Raw genomic sequence first — 22,017 nt, 5'->3', positions numbered from 1 at the left:
TTTTTTTATTTTTTTTTATACAGATAGTAAGTGCAACCAGATCTGACCAGAAATTAATAAAATAAAAATCAATGAAAAGATCCATAATAAATGTATTCAATGTTAATTAAATATATTCATTTTAAATATGTCACTTTAATTAATGATAATGTGGAACTCAATCTGTGAAAATACAGACATCTCAAAACTTATCTAAATTATAATATAAATAATACAAAGAAAATTCTTTAATGTTTGTTATCAGATCTTTATTTTAGTTTATCATCGGATATTTATTTTAGTTTGCCAAAATGATATTGCAACATGCCATGATTATGGCCTTGAAAATCCATGTTAGCTTAGTTGGAGTTCATGGTGTTTCTGATCCAGGTGGTGTAGTTGCAGACTTTGGCATAGACACCAGGGTTGTTCCTCTGGGCACACCCATAACCCCAGGACACAATACCCTGCAGCTGGTTGTTGCACACCACTGGGCCGCCGGAGTCACCCTGCGATACAGAAGCGTTTCAGAGAAGTCAATAATTGCTGCAAAAAGTATTTTTATATATCTGTTAGCTTGACATCAAAAGTTTAGCACTGATCTTACCTGGCAGGAGTCCTTGCCTCCCTCCATGAAGCCAGCGCAGAACATGTTGGAGGTGATCTGACCAGGGTAGGCACTTTTGCAGGTGCTGTCACTCAAGATAGGAGCGTTCAGGCACATCAGACGGCTGGGGTAGTTGCCTGAGAAAACATCAAGTCCCCACTTATTGGTTAATTTGCATTAATGGGTTATTTTAAGATGGCCTAAAGATTTACGCAGGGAGTTTCATTCCATATTAATTTAGTGGCACGCACTTCCACTGGCGCTCATGTTTCCCCATCCAGAGATCAGGCAGCTGGTACCAGATGAAGCACAGCTTGAAGGCAGAGCAACGGTCTTAACGTAGCTGTTCAGAGTGGCGGCACTGCTCAGCTTGATCAGCATGATGTCATTGTCCAGAGTATTGCTGTTGTAACTGGGGTGTCTGATGACCGTAGCGGAGTTGATGAACTGCTCGGTGCCCTCAGTGGTGTCAATGTTGTGCTCACCCAGACGCACCTGGACACGTCTGAGAATAGAGACAAGTAAGATTATTGGTTTATACAGAAAGCATTAAATGTTAAACTCTTTAACATACTTCTAGAACTTATTTTTTGAACCTAAGAAAATGTGCACTTTGTTGGCTGAATTTTAAGTGATTACTAATGATGTATCCCTTATGTGCCTCTTATAGGAGATATTTATTTTTGAAAAGTAATTCCTAGTGTATAGACACATATGGTAGAATCTTGACTACAGTAAGCTGATGGACATTTCTACCCCATAGCAGGGCATATTGTAACACTGTGCAGATTGAGCACTGCCATTCAAAAGTTTGGGGTCGGTAAGATGTTTTTTGGAAGAAGTATCATAAGCTCACTGAGGCTGCATTCATTTGATCCAAAATATAGTAAAAACAGTACTACTGTGAAATTTTATTACACTTTTCTATTTGAATATATATATATATATATTTAAATGTGATTTATTCCTGTGATGGAAAGCTGAAATTTCAGCATCCTTACTCCAGTCTTCTGTGTCACATGATCCTTCAAAATCATTTAATATGCTAATTTGGTGCTCAAGAAACATTCCTTATTATTATTATTAATTTGTGAAAACAATTTAAAAACTCCATATTTTTTGTGGAATTTTTTTAAGGATTATTTAATGATTAGAAAGTTATATTAAACAGCCTTTATTTAAAATAGAAATATTTTGTAACATTATCACTGTCTTTACTGTTACTTTTGATCATTTTAATGCATACTTAAATATTTTTTTTTTTTAAATAATGGCATAGCAAGTAGAAATTTGTCATTACATTGGTTATTTAGTTGCTTTCTGTTAAATTTTAAGGAAAAAAAAATGAAGCACAAAATAATTCATTACAAAGCTAAAATGTTAAAAGTAACATAACTTCCTACACTATAGAAATCGTAAAAAAAATATATATATATTATTCTTAATTCAAATCCTAAGACAAAGTTTTTGTGCAATTGGACTTTTGAGTCAAACCTACTGAGATATAATTATTGTAACAACTTCCCCATGTGACAAGCTCCAGTCCAGTCTCCCCTATATATATATATATTATGCACATGCAAAAAAAAAAAAAAAAAAAAAAAAGGACTTTCACTTACGACTTGTAGCAGTGAGCAGCAGACACAACCCAGAGGTTGCTGATCAGAGAGCCACCGCAAAAGTGGTAGCCACTGTTCAGGGAAACCTGGTATGCAACACCATTCTTAGTGCACTCATATCCACCAACAATCTTGTCATCCTCCAGAGGAGCGGCATCTGGGAAAACATAAGGTTTCATTGTTTCATACATACATTTTACCAATATTAATGAAGAGAGCGGTAACCATACGGAATTAAATAAAAAATTGATTATATTTTACATGATGATTTCTGATTAGAAAAACCCTAAAAACCCTTAATAGATCTGTATTAATTCCAATCTAAATCTTTCATGCCCCTTTACTTACAAGCCACAGCGAACAGAGCCAGAAAAATGAGAGCCTTCATGTTGAGACTGCTGAGTGTGTGTTCCCATGCTGTTAAGACCCACCTTTTATACTCTGTCTACTCCACAGCTCGAGATAATTTTCAAGGACATACATACATGTTGGTTCATTATGTAAGCCTTAAATAGCAACCAGTGTGTGACTCCAGCATGTGCTTCAACATAATTCAGATTGTCTTTCAGAACATATTATTGCAAATAATTTTTTGCATGTTGAGAAACAATATTCACAAACTGATTATGTTTCTTATTATTTTCTAATAGGGAATCCTTTGCAGCGGTAATTTATAAAGGGGAAATTTGGTTGCATATTAGTAACAACTTGTAACAAATATGTTCAGAAAATTAACAAATTTGTCATGAGTTATAAATATTAAGTGCTTATGCGCTACTCTAAGAAAAATGTTTTGACAAGACTTGGGTGCTAAGGACACAATGTTAATAATGTTTCACTTTTTTATTTCATCTCTTTTTTTCATAAAACAGTTTTGACTGAATTTTGACTGATGTTGTACAATTATTATGGTAACACTTTACAATAAGGTTCATTAGTTAACATTAGTGAACTAAATTAGTTGACATGAACTAAGAATGAACAATACTACAGTATTTATTAATCTTAGTTAACATTACTTTCAACATTTACAAATACATTATTAAAATCAAAGGTTATTTGTTAACATTATGTACTGTGAACTAACATGAACAAACAATGAACAGTTGTATTTTTTTTAACTAACATTAACAAAGATTAACTAATATAGTAACAAATGTATTGCTCATTGTTAGTTCATGTTAGTTAATACACTAACTAATGTTAACTATAATGAACCTCATTGTAAAGTGTTACCATTATTATACTTATCTTTGGAAACTAACATGCAAAACCAAGGGTTTAAAAATTGGCCATGTTATAATGTTAAATATATAATGATAAATGTTATTTAACATATCTTAATGTTAAATTTGTTTCATTTGCTACATTACATTGTGGTGCAATTGCAAACAATGATTCATGTTAGAGTCTTTGGTGTTTCACTTCAGAGGGCTCTTTTATTATTTTTTAAAATTCAGGAAATTTGAGTGGACAACACAGACTTTATTTCAGACTGTCAGAGTACTGCAGTGAAAAGTTTTAATTGTGAAAAGTAAAAAGTTTTAATTTAAATTCACATTTAATTGAAAGTAGGCATTGATTAATTTCCCCATGTAACTATATTATTTCCCCTTGATTATAAAAAAAATATAAGCTGATGGTAACCTTATTTTCCGTAATATTTCAAAATACCTACAAACCGATGACTTTAGATAAACATGACATGGGAAAGTTCAACTGAATCAACATGTGGCAGCTAAACCATTCAAGGTGTTTGTCACCAGAGATTCAGAAATCAAAGAATTTTGAAATATTTAATCAGACATTTTAAACTCATATATTGCTTGTCAGAAAGTTTTTTTTTTTTTTTTTTTTCATTTGCCAGGCACAATATAGAATAGCATTGTTGCTTAAAATTGTGAGCAGCAGATGTTATATTTTCTAGCTAGCTATTTTGCTGCACATTTCCCTAGTTTGACTTTTACTCAAACTATAAGAAATCTAAGGTTTTTTATCCCTTTGATGCATGGTGTCAATGACAGTGGACAGATCTTTTTTAAACATGGCCGTTGTTATAGCCAATCCAAATGACCTTTCTCCCTTTTTCATAGTCTTCTTTATATTTCCATTCTGTGTTTACTTATAAACTGTCCATTACATTACGTTAGAAGCCTCAGACTTGTCACTTTTAAATTTCATAATTTAAATAAAAAAAGTTCACAAAAAAGTTACCATATGGTTTATGCTTTGTGAATCTTGGGCTGATTTTTGACTCCAATTCCAGAAAAATCACAGATAAATCATTAGCTTTTGTGGGAGAAAACAGATGGCTAATGAAGGCTAGGCAAGGATAAAAAATACATATACTATATGATTAAAAAGCCTAGATGTATCTTTGTTTTTTATTATTTTATCTATTTTATTGTCTGCCTGCTTCTATAATGAGTAAAAATAAATTCTAGATTTTTTTTTTTTTTTTTTTTTTACTCATTGTACATCAATATCACTTTGTGGGCAATCACGCATCGGGACATTGTCGTAAGAGATATAGCCTATCTCCGTGACTTCAAGGTTTTGAGTCAAAAGTTCATTTGCATAGGTCAGCTATAGTGAAGATTGATTTTAACCAAAAAGATCCTCAGATAGGCTATGCTCACCGGATCACTCTGGTGAAGCAAGTGATAAGCTAATACAAGTAAGCTAGTCCAAGCCATTGCATGTTTACTCTTCTACCATGTGAGAAATGGGAACCGTATTTAGCACTTTTTCCTTTTCAACTTTATACTCAATTCGAGTGTAGCTGCAATTTTCATTTAGACAACAATTCCACCGAATGGGCAACATTTGCTTGTTGTAACTCTTCAAAATTAAATCTTTTTCGAACACTGAATTTAATACTACACATATTTAACTATTCAAAATGTGTATTGGTCAATCTCAGGCAACTTTATTTAATTTTCTACAAGGTTTCTAAACAGAAGATGGACGCATGTTTTCTCAGTCCTGTTACCGAAACTCATGTGCATTTAAAAAGCGTGTTTAAAAGCATGTCAATTAATTCCTTTGTTTTCCCCACAAGAAAGTGTTTATTTTAAATAAATTGTTGGTTATATGTTCAAATAATTGATATTTGTGACAAAAAAAATCACTATAATATTAAGGCAAGGTGTATTTTAATAAATAAAAGAAAATTCATTTTCAAAGCAGACCGAAGCTCCAAGTTTATAATTTTTTCTAATAATTTAATTTATTAAACAATTGTATAAATGATGGACCAAACAAAATGGATAAAAACAGTAGCTTAACTTTATTCATTTAGAAAAATAAAAAAAAAAATAACAGGAATGAACATTGGGTAACAGTAATGAGTGTCCATATGTGTGTGCATGTGTGTGTGTATGAGAGAGAGTGTACATGACTGTGTGTGCAAAAGATTTCTCTGTTGAAGTGATGTATGTTCTATAGTACTTCACAGCGAAGGAGGTGGAAAGAGAAATAAGGAGAGAGAGAAGAGGAGAGAGGGAGGGAGAAAGAGGGAAGGTAAGACAAAAAAGGGAGAAAAGAGAGGGTTGCGGGTGTGTTTCGCTCCTTCCATTGCAATATGCCATAAGTGGGTGTTTCTGGCACCTGCATAGCATGGGTTTTCTCCATCTTTTACAAAATGAAAGACAAAGACAAAACGTTTAAGACACTTCGTGGTGGACTGGCTTCCTGGAAGTACGGTGTTCACATTGTAAAACTAATGCTAATGTCTACAATATAAGTAATTGCAACCTTAAAACTTATAATTCAGGTGAATAGTATTATATCAACTAATATTTACAGTATTATATCAACAAAACAGAGGACTCTACTCACTCCTGTTACTTTAACTCACTCCTGTTTTTTTCACAGGACTGAAAGTAACAGGATTGAGTTTTTAAGCAAAAAGTTATCAAATACATGGCATATGGCCACATAGCATACATGCTAATAGCATGAGGACACAAATGTTCATATTTTTTAAATAAATAATTAAAATCTAAGAAATAATTTAGGTAAAAGGACAGTATGTTGAGATTGACCTTCTCAGTCATAGTTACAATTTCATAAAATATATACAGAAATTAAAATGAGAGGACTTACTTATGGTCTTCCCATTGCCTTCAGAATATCCAGATGATGCAACTTCCTGTTGAAAATGTGTCTTGTGGAATATTTCAAGTTTTTCAGAGGGGGGCATGTGTTAGGGTAACAGGACTGAGTGAAAACCCGGGGACACGATTAGAATGTAAATATCTAAAATATTAGATTAAAAAAAAAATTTCTCATGAAAAAAAAAAACTTTTAAAGCATAGATTGGATATAAAGTCACACAACAATGCAAAAAAAAAAAAGATTTCTGAAGGATTTTAATCATTATATTTCATGGTAAAGTTTAGAGATAGAGAGTGGGGACATGCAGAAAATGCAATTTTTTGTGTTCTGTGAAGTTTTATTAATGTTTTTAATTATACTTTTTAAAAATTGTAGTTAGCTTAATGTGCAGGACATTTTGCTTAAAAATAAAATGTATTTTAGAGTTAATTGACATTCAATTGTATACATATAATGTCCTGGGGACTGAAATGTCACCCTTTCGGTGGAATGGATTATTTCCACTTTTATGTTTTCATTTAGCTTGAACTTATATAACTTATATATAATTATAGAGCTGAGTTTGTTTAAATATACTTTCTCCGTTTTAATGTATAAAATATTTGTTTCAGAATTTCAGATACAGCAACACGGTAAATATCTTTGTGTGATGTCATATTCCTGCGACGATTTGTGGTCTGTGTACATTTAGGATTCTAAGAGGTTAGCTTTGCATCTATGCACTTAAATCGGGTTAGCATTATGTTTTAAACTCTCTGGCCATTTATCACAGTCCGACGGTGTGAGTACGGATTTTTTCCCCCATAAACTAAATCTGTCTCGTAATGCGGGCACCTCGCATATATGACTTTTCCACGAACAGCAGTATTTGCTTGAGAAGAGCTAGTGGCGGCTAACGTAATTTATGCGGAATGCGCATCCATTGCGGATGTGGTGCAGAATATATGCGCATTGCTGCGACACAGGTAATTTTGGCCTTTACTTTTAAGATATTCCCTTAATTAAACAATTAGTTAAATGCGAATCCAACTATATTATCCATGCTTTATTTGTTTTTATTTCTCGCCCGCTCCTCTTGTAGCCTCGGACTTTTCCTTGTCATTGGCAAATTTATTGTTAATTAGGAGAGCTCTAAGATGTCTGCATGTAATTAATGATACTAATACATAATGTCAAACATAACAGAATATCAGAAGAACATTATACAAAAGCCACAGGTTTTTGTTTTAGAGATACAAGGTACAGACAACAAAATATCGCAATAATTGCGCAGAATCAGTGTAAATACACATCATTTTTTTATATATATATATATAAAATGACACGTTAACGTATTGCCGTTCCGTAGTTATTATCTATTTTATGTAGTTGCTGAGCCCATTATTAAGGCTGTCCTTGTTAGACATTAAAATGAAGCAATAAATGCCTTGCCATGGAACAGCATGGTGGCTTTTTACCCTCCTTGTGAATGGCACGCTGTCCACCAGTCACATTGGTGTGTCTGTAAACCACAACATTTCCATGACTGAATACTACGAGGAGGGAGGGTTGCTGTATGAGCACTCACCTCCCATGCACATCAAAGTGGAGTCTCCAGAGGGTCCCTTTGGAGGCGGGGTCTCAGAGGATGGTTTCCCCAGGGAAGATGACGACTCAGAGGCCAGTTGTGACCACCAGAATGGTGGGTTGCCTAGCAGTCTGCCCTTTAACGTTGTGGTTGTGCATCCCAACATAGTCGCACCTGGAATGTCTTCAGATGAACTCATCCCAATCGAACAAAGTAAGTCTTAGATGGAAGGAGGTGTTTAAAAATATGTGATTTTACTTTCCTGAAATATTACTTCTAACATTACAGTAATATTTAAAGGTGCACTCTGTAATTTACCCCCTCATTATCAAAGTTTTACAAATGTAGAAATTAATAATACATTTAATAAATGTTCAAAATGATGTATACTCATATAAGATGATAAGACGGCTATAAGGCAGCTCTGCAGAAAACAGTGATGTCATCGTCCAGCTCAGTTCAGTTCTCATCCAATAGTGTCAGTTTAGTCAGATAAATAATATTGTTGAATATTAAGCGTCCCCAACTAAGCAAGCAAGAGGCAGTGGCAAGGAACCCAAACTGCATCAGGTGACAAAATGGAGAAAAAACCTTGGGAGAAACCAGGCTCAGTCGGGGGGGCAGTTCTCCTCTGGCCAACAAACCAACATGCTGTGGTTTAAGTCAGAAAACAGATTGTGAACTGGAATCATTCAAAATATTTAATCCAGTTCCTTCTGCTTGAAGATCGGATTCATCACGCCAGTATGGAGACGAAGCTGGCCATCAGGGTCTGTGCAAAGGACTTGTCTGGTTCTCGTGGTCTTTGCTCGAGGATCATTGTTGATGGCTGTAGTGTCGACTAGGTCTTCACAGGGGATTGTCTAGTTGATATGGTCTCTGCTGACATTGTTGTGGTCGCGTCTAGGTGCAGATGCACCATCTGATCTGGCTGACTACGGTAACCTCAGGATAAGGATGAGACAGACAGATTAATATTAGCGTAGATGCCATTCTTCTTATGATGTAACAAAAACAGTGGATGTTGTGGGAAGTGATCCCAGTTCCAGATGACCTACTTTATGCAGCCTAAGAATCTTTTAACGGATTTGAATTTATAGAAATGTGATAGTGTGTTATGTGTATTCTAGATAAAATAGATGCGTTTTAATCTACATTTGGATTTAACACAAGAGTGCCTCCCGAACAACACTAGGAAGACTGTTCCACATTTTGGGTGCTAAATAGGAAACGGAACTACCGCCTACAGGCGATTTTGATATTCTGGGTATTATAAACTGGCCAGAATTTTGAGACCGCAATAGACGTGCAGGACTATAATGCGTTAAGAGCTCGCTCAAATACTGGGGAGCTCAACCATCCAGTGCTTTATAAATAATCAACAAGATTTAAAAAAATGTATGCAATGTTTAATTGGGACCCAATGCAGTGTTGACAGAATCGGGATATTATGCTCATACTTCCTGGCTCTAGGAAGAACTCTAGCTGCTGCATTTTGGACCAGCTGGAGTTTGTTTATTATGCGTGCAGGGCAACCACCCAGTAGATCATTACGATAATCTAGCTTTGAGGTCATGAACACATGAACTAACTTTTCTGCATTTGTCTTTGAGAGCATGGACGATAGTATCATTGCAACACTAAGGTCCAGTAACAGTAATAGAGAGATACAACCATGATTAGATGATAAGGGCAAATCATTTGTTTTTCTAATGAGAGCAGTCTTAGTACTATAATACAGTGTAAATCCTGACTGGAAATCTTCGCAGATACCATTTCTTTCTAAGAAGGAACATAGTTATAAGGATATTTTGATACCTTTTTTTGTATTTTTGACCGAAAGGAGATTTGAGATGGGTCTGTAATGAACTAATTCTTCAGGATCAAGTTGTGGTTTAATAACTGCCAGCTTGAAAGTTTTTGGTACATATCCTACTTGACTGATGAATTAATAATATTATATATATTACTCAGTTTATTATAGTAACATTCTGATATTGTAATTTCTACTCAATGATTAAATAAATCATTGGTGACCACAAAAAACATGACTAATCTATTAACTCATTCAAAATACAGTGCAATTCATACAGATAGTGGCTTAAATAAAATTAAACTAAAATTTGTACATTTTTTGGTAAAAAATATTTGAGTGATGCTGCATTAATGCTGCTATGTGTCAGTATAAGTCCAAAAATCCGTCCGTCAGCGCACCAAAAGCAAACAATTTACTGAGTGCACCTTTAAATAGAAATGCAGAAGCCTAATTTTTTGTTAAAATAAAACTTGCCTTTGAATTAAAGACAGGGGGGTGTCTTCAGCATTAGCCGCAGGAGGCGTAGGAAAAAGGAAGAGCCGCTTTAGCGGGGCAGAGCTGGAGGTGTTGGTATCAGAGGTGACCCGCTGTGAGGGGGAGCTGTTCGGTCCAGCAGGGAGGCTCCGGCGCCGAGAAAGAGAGCGAATTTGGGCCGGGATACTTGAGCGTGTCAATGCTGTGTCTAGAGTACCACGCACTCTAAGAGAAGTGAAGAAACGCTGGGATGACCTGAAGAGACGTAACGGTGGTAGACTGGCTGACGCAAGGCACCGCACCTGCTACCTGCCATCCAGCAGAGGGGCCGCAATTATGGGAAGGCCGACTCAAGTCAGTCCCAGGCTCCAGCAGTCTCGTCAAAAGCAGAGCACTAGAGTAAAAGCCAGTTTCAGTTGCTTGTCAGACACTGATCCAGGTAACATCTTCAGGTTTTGAGTGACCTCACAAATTTGATTCTGTAATAAAGTCTGTCAATCATGGGAATATTAAATGTTTACATATCTTTTCACTGTTTCAGTTGCAGTTGGAGATGGTTCTGAAAGAGATGGTTTCGAAAAGGAGGAAGAAGCTGGTGAGCAAGACTGTGATGATGGAGATGATTGTGATGGTGTGGAGAGCAGCATGGAGGATAAACTGGGCTTAGGCCTGGGTCTGGGAATAGTACCACCTCCGACATCAGAACGCTGGCTACCTCCTTCACCCCTTTACAGCGCGCCTTTCCTCAACGGTACCCCTCATACAAGCCCAGAACCATCCTTAGGGACCCACCAGGGCCCACTGGAGCCCCCTCCACCACGCGCTTCCTGGCTGGAAGATGAACTTCGTGGACTGGGAGAAGCGGCCATGCAGCTTGGAGATCGCATGGAGCAGAACCTGCGCGAGTTTGCAGAAGGCTTCAGAAGCGATATGCGGACGCTTGTGGCTTCACAAGAGGCCCTTACAAGCAGCTTGCAGCAGAATAATGTACTTTTGCAACGCCTGTTGGGTCTACTTGAGATGCAGCATCAGCCGCCTCAGCAGCAAATTCCACAACAGCAACAACAGTTACAGCAACCTACACAACAGCAACAGGAACCTCCACAACAGCAGCCTTATCAGCAACTGTTATTGCCACAGGAACATCCACAGCTAGAGGAGCAAATCCCAGCAACTCTTCCACCCCTACCGCCACCTCCAGATATTTTAGATGGTACTCTGCACACTGAACCACCGACTGACATAAATGGAGTATCGCAACGGCCACGCCGTGGCAGAACAGTAGACCTCAGACGAAGACGCAGACGTTGATGTTGCCGTGAGATGTGGAAAAATAAACTGTATTCGGTTACAGTAAATGTATTTATTTAAAGCAATGTTTTATAAGGTTACCTAGTTGCAGATTGTGCCATGTCATTGCAGCCACATTATATGTTATGCCTGTTGCAGATATATAATAAAATGTATTGTGTACACCAAAAAGCTCAAAGCTATAATCAAAATTGACTTATGAACTCTTGTTGCTGATCATAAATTACTGACATTTTATGGATCTGCTTGCTCAAGTTCATAATATATGATAAGTTTAGAAAGATATTCTCTAGTATTCATGCTGTGGCATGATAAAATTCATTAATTTTCATTCTTTGATTGAGGCACCGCAGATCAGTGTAAAATGACGTTTTACTTTTGCTACTATCACTGGTTAAGAAGATACATCCAAATGCTGTTTTAAAGGATATTGTATTGCATAGAGATTCTCCAGTTCCATGGAAATAAATGCAGTTATCAGAATTACTGACTAACATAGAGATCTAAGATTGCCCAGTCACTCTGCATGCAATGCAAGATAGCTAAGCTCAAATATACCTTTTTGCAAACTTTTCACCATGTTAACAAAAATCATGTGTATTTGGGAAAAAATGTCTGCATATGAACAAATTTTAATAAAAGCAATCAATACATTTATCCCCTTTTTTATATTATCAAAGTCAATTATAAATATTAAGCAGCACAACTGTTTCAACATTGATAGTAATAAATATTTATCATGTGACACTGAAGTCTGGAAAAATGGCTGCTGAAAATTCAGCTTTGTCATCACATGAATAAATATTAAAAATAAAATAAAAATCGAGGAAAAAAAAAAAAGTAAATTTTTGTCTTTGAAAAATCTTTGGATATTTCTGCCTTTCTCTGTCAATTATAACTACCAGTTTACTGAAGAGTTAAAAAATGCATTAAATCTACACAAAAAGGACGTGAATACATTCACATGTCTGACCACGGTTATCAATAAATCTACTAAATTAATAAAATATGTAAATATTAGATGCAGTTTCGCACCCATCTACATTTATCGAAAGGTGTCGCTTTAAATGTAGTCGCAGAGGGCGCATGTGACGTAATCACAGGCTTCCAATCAATCGCTGGCTTCCATGTTTTTAGGGGTGGAGAAAAGAGAAAGAAATATGTGAAAATGGCTACTGTACTGTCTGAATCCGAACAACCATTAGATAATAAACTCATTAACGGTACACTCGCTGAAAATAAACCTGAACTACAACCTGCATCTGCTACAGTCGCTGATTGTGACGCGGAGGTTTGTGCGCAAGGCAGCGGCGTAAAGGGGACGACAGAGCCTGGTGTTCCGTCTTCGCCAGCAAGTGAAAATTCATCTCCACATGGCGCTGCTCTTTCACCACGCAACAAAGATGAATCAGGAATGTCATGTAATAGGAAATCTACGGCGGACGAGCAAAAGACGGATGTGCTTTTCGAAAATAACGGTGATCTTGTTTCAGCTGAGCCCGCAACGGACTGCGGGGAGACCTCGGATCGTTTGCACAATGAAAACATCGGTAAGTACAACTTTGCATCAAGGGCAGACAGTAAATGGCACGCAGCGCTCTCTTGAAGAGCGCATAGACTTTACACACACATATATTCAGCCGTGGGTAGATCATGCAGAAACTCGTGGAGCGTGTTTTTGGGGTGGCAGCAATTAATTACTCTGTAATTGGCTTATTCTAACCCAATCAGAAACAAAACTGCTTGTTTAACCCTTTCATGCTTGTAAATTAAGATCCGTTATAGAGCTTTTAATTAGATAGAATTGCATACAACACCTCAAAAGGTCATTTAAATACATTTTCCGCGTATCCGTTTTAATTAAAAAGAATGATTGAACTGTCCTGGTGAAACAAGCCATGTTCAAGAGTCTTTCTGACATAATAAAAAATAGTATATTTTTATTGTACGTAGAAATTTTGAATAGACATATCCAAAACGTTTGTTACATACTGCCACTGTCACCCATGATATAATTATGCATTAGTTGTAATAAACACAAAATATAGGCTATTGTATCTGTAGGCTATAATCAACAACCTTAAATCAATTCATCTCCATCATTTTTTATTTGTCATTCGCAATGCTTCATAACATTGTAGTTCTTTATCACATTAAAGCCATGAAGTACACAGCCCTGTACTTGATTTATGTCTAATTTTGAAATACTTTTTTTTGCTTTAAATCAAAGTTTGTAATGTTGTGATTCATCTTGTAGCTGGTTGGCTTGGTTCATGGCTTATTCAGAATGAAATTGACCATTTTAACATCTCAGAATCCTAAGTCATCATACTTCTACAGTGGTGAAGGGAAACTACAACAAATATAAATTGTGCATTCCAATTTACGTCAATGGAAAAAGAAAAGAAATATTTAAAAAGAAAATATTTACTTCATCAGTAAATATACATCCATAACATCTAATATTTTGGCTTTCTTCTTAATTTATATATTTCTTTTACCAGAAAAAAAATAAAATAATAATAAATCAACTGAAAAATGTTATCAATGGTTGAGTTGAGACGGAATGACCTAGCACTTTTCAGTTATATTCAGTTATAAAGTTTAGTGTTATGAATGTGCATTAAAAAAATAAAAAATTTAAAATGTGAAAAACATTGATTTACAATGTTAATAACTGTTGAAATACATCATCACAGCCTGAGAAAAGGCTCTTGAATCAAATGTTCAGTTACACAGATGCTTGTTTTCTCTAGCAGTGCTTCTATGGGTTTCAAGCATTTAGGTTTTAAACTTTTTTTATTTTTTTTTCATTTTGTTTATCATAGTAAAATTCTAGTATCATCTTATTTATAGTTGCCCTATAAAATACCTCACGAATGTACAATCAGGCATGTGCCAGCTATATAATGAAGGTGGATTTTAGCTGAAAGGTTGAATCATGTTATCCGCACAAGGGCATTTTTCATGATTGTCAGGGCAAGTCACGTGTTTTAAATTTTATAAATTTATATAGTATATTAATTACAATATTTGTTGGTCAAAACAATGGTTTACCTTTGACATTTTTGCTTTTTAATTAATTTGTATGTTTTGTAATTCTTGCTTGCTGAAATAGCTGAAAAGTACGGTGGCCGAGAGGTGCAAAACAAATCACAATTACAAAAACAAAATAACAATTCAGAAAACACAACGACAATTTAGAAAACAAAATAACAATTCAGAAAACACAACGACAATTTAGAAAACAAAATAACAATTCAGAAAACACAATAACAATTCAGAAAACACAACGGCATTTCAGAAAACACAACGACATTTCAGAAAACACGACGACAATTCAGAAAAAACGGAAAAGGTAGGTATATTTTGAGAATGACGTACTTATCGCTGAATGGACGAGATACCTGTCAATCAAGCCAGAACCGGAATCAAGCGATACTGTCTGGAAGTACCGGTAGAAACAAATCGTACCCATCAACGTGCCAAAGATAGTTCGGTCCCATGGAGTGATAGGTACGCCTAACGAATCTACGACGTGTCCTTGTTCTGTCCCTGGTGGGTTGAGTTCTTGCAGCAGCCGCATATGGCATCACGTTTAACACGCAACTTCTGCAGAGAAGTAGGCTACTAACCACGTTGTCCGGTAGCCGAACAACTGTCCTGGTCGACGCAGCTTTTAATGTAGTGGTATGTCGAAAAATGAAATAAAAGAGAGCATTGCAGTGAAGGCTTCTTTGTTGGTGTATTTACTCAAAATGAAGCATAAGAGAATATGCATAACAAAAGCTCAAAACATACAATCTCAACATGTATATCACTTTTTTACAGTAATGACCGTTGTACACATAAGTGACTTTAAACATTCCATTACACTAGAAGGAAAAATATGATCAACAAGCTATTTAACACTCTCTCTGTGCAGTTCTCATGCTCTAGCCCCAAAATGACGTGTGACAGCTGGTAGTAACACTCTAATCTCATGCTTTTTACAAACTAAATATGACTGAAACAACATCATGTACTCTCATACACTCATTATGACCAGTTATAATGAATAGCGGGCTATCGCGCTAATCGCGAAACACTCATGCTAACCATGTGCTCAGGCATACTAAACTCATGACACACTATTAATATAGTAAATATTATGTGGTATGTCGCCAGCATGTCCACAATCACGGCACATGAATGTCCTTCTTCAAAGTAAAAGTTTAATGTGTTCTATTTTTGCATAGCAAAACAAAGTTGATCACAAATTTCTTGATTGACAGGTATCTCGTCCAATCAGTGATAAGTACGTCATTCTCAAAATATACCTACCTTTTCCGTTTTTTCTGAATTGTCGTCGTGTTTTCTGAAATGTCGTTGTGTTTTCTGAAATGCCGTTGTGTTTTCTGAATTGTTATTGTGTTTTCTGAATTGTTATTGTGTTTTCTGAATTGTTATTTTGTTTTCTAAATTGTCGTTGTGTTTTCTGAATTGTTATTTTGTTTTCTAAATTGTCGTTGTGTTTTCTGAATTGTTATTTTGTTTTTGTAATTGTGATTTGTTTTGCACCTCTCGGCCACCGTAGAAAAGCCTATAATAGAGCAAGTTGTCACACAAGCTCAGTGTGTATTTAGTTAACTTAAATGTGACTTTTTTTTTTTTTTTTGGACAATAACGGTGGTAGTATTTAATAGCTTTTTAGACTTTTTAGATTATCTACTCCTTTTTAAAACATTGAATTCATCTAATAGGTTATTGTAATTATAAATCTGAATGACTGCTACATGTTGTGGTTTTACATTGCAAATTACTTCTAATGAGTTCGTTCCTGTCACTCCGCAGGGCAAGAAAACAACAAAGATGAAACGGCAGACAAAACTATAGAAAATGTCGGCAAAAATGTAAAGCTTGTTAGAGAGGAGGAACACCCAGCAAAACAAGATGAAGAGTCGACAAATGTAAGTGAAGAATCAAAGTCTCATGGAGAGGTAAAACAAAGCACAGAAGTGGAGATGGAGGACAAAGGAGATCCCAAAAGCATGGAGAAGGTTAAGGACAACACAGAAGAGAAGGAACCACAAAGCACAGAAGTAGAGACAGACGACAAAGGAGATCTCAAAAGCACGGAGAAGGATAAGGACAACACAGAAGAGAAGGAAGATGAATCTAAGAGTGACGGGACAGGTATAGTTGTAAAACGAAGGAAAAGCCGCCTGGAATGCAATGAATGTGGTAAAAAGTTTACTCGCCGCGAAACATACAACCTCCATCGACACTTTCACATGCATCAGGATGAGCAGGCTTCCCTCGTTTGTAAAGAATGCGGCATCACTTTTCAGCATCGAAGTGACCTCATCAAACACCGCAGTATTCATAAAGAAAATAGCCAACCAAGTGTGTCTCATTCAAGACACTCTAAGATTATGTACAAGGAACGGAGGAGATTTGTGTGTGAGCATTGCGGTATGTGTTTCTCGACAATGATGCGATTAAGGATTCATGCTTGTGAACAGACTGTGGAGAAGCCTTTTCGCTGCCCTCTGTGCCGCAAAGAGTTCCAGTATAGGGTGTCCATCAATGCCCACATGCAGAGTCACTCATTAGACAGTCCTTATCGATGCCTGGAGTGCAACAAAGGCTTTCAGAGTTTGGGGACTCTGCATATCCACCAACGATCCCACGCTGCACTGAAGCCGTATGAGTGTCCAGATTGTAGTATGGTCTTTAAGCATCGCTACGTTATGGAGGACCATCGACGCAGGCATGTGGATGAAAGAGCCCATCTGTGCAAAATCTGTGGGAAGAACTTCAAATACAGCAGCCTTTTGCAACAGCACCAGTATCTCCACACCGGCCGAAAGCCTTACCACTGCTCATACTGTGGAAAAACATTCGCTTTTGCGCAAAACATGCGAGCACATTGTCGACAACACAAAAAGATCTCGGCTAGGTCTGAGGCACGAATTGCAAACCATGATGTATCTCTTGTGGGGCAAGTAGGTAAAGAAAACGCAAACGTTGAGCAGCAGCGCAACTGTCCTCTATGCCCTCAAGTTTTTTATAAAGCGCCTGATTTAAGAGCACACATGTTAATCCATGAAGCAGAGTATGAAAGAATGAGTAACGGCAAGAGATTCGATAAGGTCTATGCATGCCAGTATTGTCCTCTCAAATTCCAGACAGAATCTCTCCTGCAGTCCCATTCGCAAACACATATGACGAACATTTTGGGTATCAACACAACACATATCACAAATCAGGTTAAAGCAGTACTTGAAAAGCAGGATATTGGAATGGATGAGGCAGATATTGACAGTATGTCAGGAGCAGGGGGTTTGGAGAACCAAACAGAGAAGAAACCGTTCAGGTGTCGAGACTGTGGGAAGTGCTTTCGTTACCGTTCAGTGTTAGAGCTCCACATGCGCATACACAACAAGGGTTACCAGTGTCAAGTATGTAAAAAGTCCTTTAGATTTAGTAGCTATTTGCAGCAGCATTCGATTATCCACACCGGCAAAAAGCCATACAAATGCCCAGACTGTGGTAAGGATTTTGCATTTCATCATAACATGAAAACACACCAGCGGCTGCATCAACAAAAGCCGTTTCGCTGCACGCAGTGCCGTAAGGGCTACAGCGATGAGAGTCAGCTCCAGCGGCACATGCTTTCCCATACAGGAGAGAAACCTTACAAGTGTCATTTGTGTGACAAGAGCTTTGCTTTGGCCTACTTGCTCCGAGACCATCTAAACACTCATACGGGGGAGAGACCCCACCGCTGCCAGGAGTGTCATAAATCATTCCCTTGGCTTAGCAGTCTGCTTGTGCATCAAAAGATTCATATGCGTAAACGGCAAGGTCAGAGTCACAGTTATTCACTGTCCATACATTCTCAAAGAGGTAGAGTAAGCACCGGCAGGAGAGGTAGGCCAAGGTTAGATCGAGACATTGGAAGGACGGCACCTCTACCTGGTAGAATCGTATCAGAAACACACTTGCCAAATGTGGTTCCACAACAATCCAGTAGCTTCGATGCAAATAGACGTGAACACATGCAGCTGAGATCGCAGCACTTGCAGACGAGAAATCATTCCCAGCAGGTTCCGTTGCAGCAAGAATGGCAGCTACAAATGGCGCCTTCATCAGAAGAGCTGCTACTCTGTCAGAAGCCCACAAGTTCATTGGACGCTCAGCCAACTAATGCAGTGCAGATGCAGTGGCCAGGAAGTCACCTTAAGACGATCTTGCCTAAATGTGAGGGTCTCCCAGAGCTCATGCATCAGCAACAACATTCTCAAGCAAGTGTACCCATGTCAACACAACCTAATCATTACTCTGAGATAAATGTGTCTGAAGCAGACCAAAAGGGCAAGCATCCTTCTCTCTGGGTGAATACACCAAACTCCACTCTGCAGAAGACCTCATCAGAATCACAACACCACATGGACAGGCCTTCACCTCTGAATGTGAAAATGCAGTCACCGAGGTCCATGCAAGACCCACAGCAGTCGCAATGGCCAGTACTCTGTGATTCAATGCAAACATCTAATCCAGAGCTGTTCAATAATTCGTCTGAAGATGGGAAAGGAACTGTTGACTTAGAAGCACCACCCAACAACAAATCTGATAAACTCACTCATGATTCGCAAATGCCAAATTCCTCTGGTCTGGCTAAAACAGAAATGGGTCAGGCTGGTGGTATAGTGCTATCTGCTGGTGCTTCCGTTCTACCGAATACTAATCCATGGGGAATGAAAACATCTTTAGAAATGTCTACAACTGTGAGCTTACAAGAAATACCTGGGGATGGGTTAGAGAAGCAGCAAAGCAGAATAATCCAGCACTTGCCTCAACAAATGCAGCTACAACAGCAGCTTCTTCAACAGCAGCTTCATCAGCCACAACTCCAGGAACAGCCTCAAATACCTCCTACTTGGGTTAGTGCAACTCCCCCAAACCAGATGGGACCACTGAACATTCCGTTTGCACCAGCTCATTTTCCTCTTGGGGACAGAACTCCAATGTGGGGGTTTCAGGCAACTCCAGTGGTTTCCCAAACCCTTGTAAATGGACCAGTTCAACAAGGCCACATCCAACAGCACGTAACTCTAATTTCTGGCCAGCGGATTCCTTTAAATAGCCCTCCATCTTTTATCTCACCACCTTTTCCTCCACCAGCTCTAAATTTACCTGCTCCTCATCCAATGCATTCTGTTGGAAGGCAAATTCCAGGTCCGTTACCACAAGGCATCTTCTTCACCTCACAGGGAAACATAAATGAGATGCCACTCATGCCACAAGTAACAAACTTACCTCAGTATGCCCAACAAACTGATCTACACAAAATGGGGAATAAAATGCCTTTTGCCCCGGATCACCTGTTCCAGTGCATGATATGTGGTTGTTCTTTGCCTGGAGAACTAGAATTACAGATGCATTATATGCAACATGCACAGCGAGATGTCTGAGTTAGATTTTTAGAAATGGTATACTTACAAAACAACAATAGCTCAGTTTAGACTGTCTCTTTGCTGTTTTATTGTACATTGCTGTCAAGCTGCTGGAGTGTGTCATGATGATTTAAAATGTATTAATGTTTTTATTCAGTTATTAAATTTTCCAGCTGAACTTATATATGAGTTTTTTGTGCTTTGTTACCCTCATGCAATAAACCACACAAACTAAATTAACATTTGTAAAAAAAAAAAAAAATTTGAAGACCCCCCTGTGTTGAAAATCAAGTTTTTAATGTTGTTTATATGTCTATGTGGTGTTTTAAATATGCTTTAAGACAAACCATGTGCAAAGCATAAGTCAACACCATTGCTAAGTATTTTCTCCTTAAAACTGCAGTGAAAAAAAGATGGTGTTTGAAATAGCTGACGTTTCTGACGTCACAAACTACCTTGTAACCAATCACATCAACATGCGTACAGGCACATATTATTAACTGTTGCAAAGCAGGGGAGTCTCAAGAGAAGCCAGCTTATCCCAGTATATTTTTCTGCTGAAAGGAAAAATCTGATACATTTAGCAATATAGTGGGTGAATTATGTAAATGATGTATATTACGATGTTATGTTGAACTAAAACCTATGTCTTTCTCCACTGAGGTTCTAAGTTGTTCAAAGCGTATCTAAGGATGCTGATTTTTAGAAGGCAGCTGACTGACTCTAAGATGGAGAACGGGAACATGGTTTGTGTAACATAACACATTATTAGCTGTTTGATAACATAGTCAAGCAAAAGGCTAATCGTATAAATTGTCATTATGTGTCCAACGTTGTAGAGAGCCATGCATAAAACGCATTCCCATTCTGATACATCGGCTTGTACAGCTGGTGTGAGTGAGTGGAGGCGGGGCTAATTTGCATATTCATAGATTCGTGTATATTAAATGAAGAGTGTAGAGTTATATTAAAGCTATTTTAAGGCATGAATAAAAAAATCACAGAAAAAAAAAACGTTTAAATATGTCATTTTGGTGATCAAAGATGAGTGTTAAGGGATCCAATTATTGTGTACAGGGGGACTTTAAAGAACTCCAGTGTTTGTGTAACTTCAACACATTGAATTCAAAATCATAGTCAACCACTTTTTTTTTGCCTTAAACTTTTTTGCTCTATACAGAAATTGTTATCTCATGGTCAGCATGATGGAGTTCAAATAGGTTTTCAGATTCACAAGGAGTGCCGATTTTTTCTAAATTAGTAAGCATTACTCCAATAAACGTTAATAACGAGTGAATGAGTTAATGTATTTTGGACTAAATTTAAAATAGAAGTAATTATCATGATACAATTATATGCCATAACCTTCTAAAAAGTTGTTGTACATTTTTTCTCTTTTTTCTCAAGTTTAGATTGTTTTTACTGTTGTTATAGGATTAATATAAAATAAGAGTCTGAGGATGTTGATGAACTGCTTTTTAAAAAACTATTTTATAATGTAGTCAATAGTTGTTTAAATTTATGTAAACATTTAATAAAGTGCACGTATTTCATAATTTGACCTGTATACCATAGCCTACACTATACCAGATCAGTATGGTTATTGTTAAAATGATGCATGTTGAAGTTTCAAGTCATTGAAATGCCTGATTTTTACTACCTCTATCCAGTGATCGAATCAAGTATGTGTCTGGATAGTACAGTTGTGTATGCTGAGTGCCCTCATTGTCATCTCAAAAATGTTTTAGTAACAACACACACACACACATGTTGGTATCATTATGAGGACTTTACATAGGCGTAATGGTTTTTATACTAAGCGCTATCATTATAATGAAATGTTCTATCTCCTTACCCTAAGCCCACCCCTAAACATAAACCTCTCAGAAAAAAAGGCTTTTTTTTTCATTTAAAAAAAGGCAAAAGGCACACCTAAAGAAAATAAAAATGTGCTTTTCACTACTCCAATAGAGTATGATTGTAGGGAAGAAAAAAACGTTTTTATTGAACATTGATGGAGCAATAGCTTTTGTGTGAAAATAAGTGGAAACGCTATTAGTTATTTATTATCATGTTATTGTTCC

General features: G+C 37.0%; 3 protein-coding genes across 3 annotated transcripts; 2 read left to right on the top strand and 1 right to left on the bottom strand.

The window, feature by feature from the left end:
- Positions 1–17: 17 nt before the first annotated feature.
- prss1 (serine protease 1) lies at positions 18–2,657 on the bottom strand. Its single transcript, XM_079895639.1, has 5 exons — positions 2,554–2,657; positions 2,206–2,362; positions 838–1,091; positions 587–723; positions 18–488 (listed from the first exon to the last, which is right to left on the bottom strand). Exons 1-5 carry the CDS (start codon positions 2,591–2,593, stop codon positions 339–341), a joined length of 738 nt encoding a protein of 245 aa, XP_079751765.1. The 5' UTR covers positions 2,594–2,657; the 3' UTR covers positions 18–338.
- A 4,329-nt stretch (positions 2,658–6,986) lies between these two features.
- Positions 6,987–12,196, top strand: LOC307172056 (uncharacterized protein). Its single transcript, XM_079894084.1, has 3 exons — positions 6,987–8,104; positions 10,195–10,620; positions 10,723–12,196. The coding sequence occupies exons 1-3, from the start codon at positions 7,747–7,749 to the stop codon at positions 11,490–11,492; spliced, it is 1,554 nt and encodes a 517-aa protein (XP_079750210.1). The 5' UTR covers positions 6,987–7,746; the 3' UTR covers positions 11,493–12,196.
- Positions 12,197–12,624: 428 nt separating this feature from the next.
- LOC307172055 (uncharacterized protein) lies at positions 12,625–20,846 on the top strand. The gene is made up of 2 exons (XM_079894083.1): positions 12,625–13,042; positions 16,326–20,846. The coding sequence occupies exons 1-2, from the start codon at positions 12,661–12,663 to the stop codon at positions 19,949–19,951; spliced, it is 4,008 nt and encodes a 1,335-aa protein (XP_079750209.1). The 5' UTR covers positions 12,625–12,660; the 3' UTR covers positions 19,952–20,846.
- Positions 20,847–22,017: the final 1,171 nt, after the last annotated feature.

The sequence above is a fragment of the Squalius cephalus genome (assembly GCF_949319135.1).
Source record: "Squalius cephalus genome assembly, chromosome: 15".
Classification (NCBI taxonomy): Eukaryota; Metazoa; Chordata; class Actinopteri; order Cypriniformes; family Leuciscidae; genus Squalius; species Squalius cephalus.
This window is presented reverse-complemented; position numbering and strand designations above follow the sequence as displayed.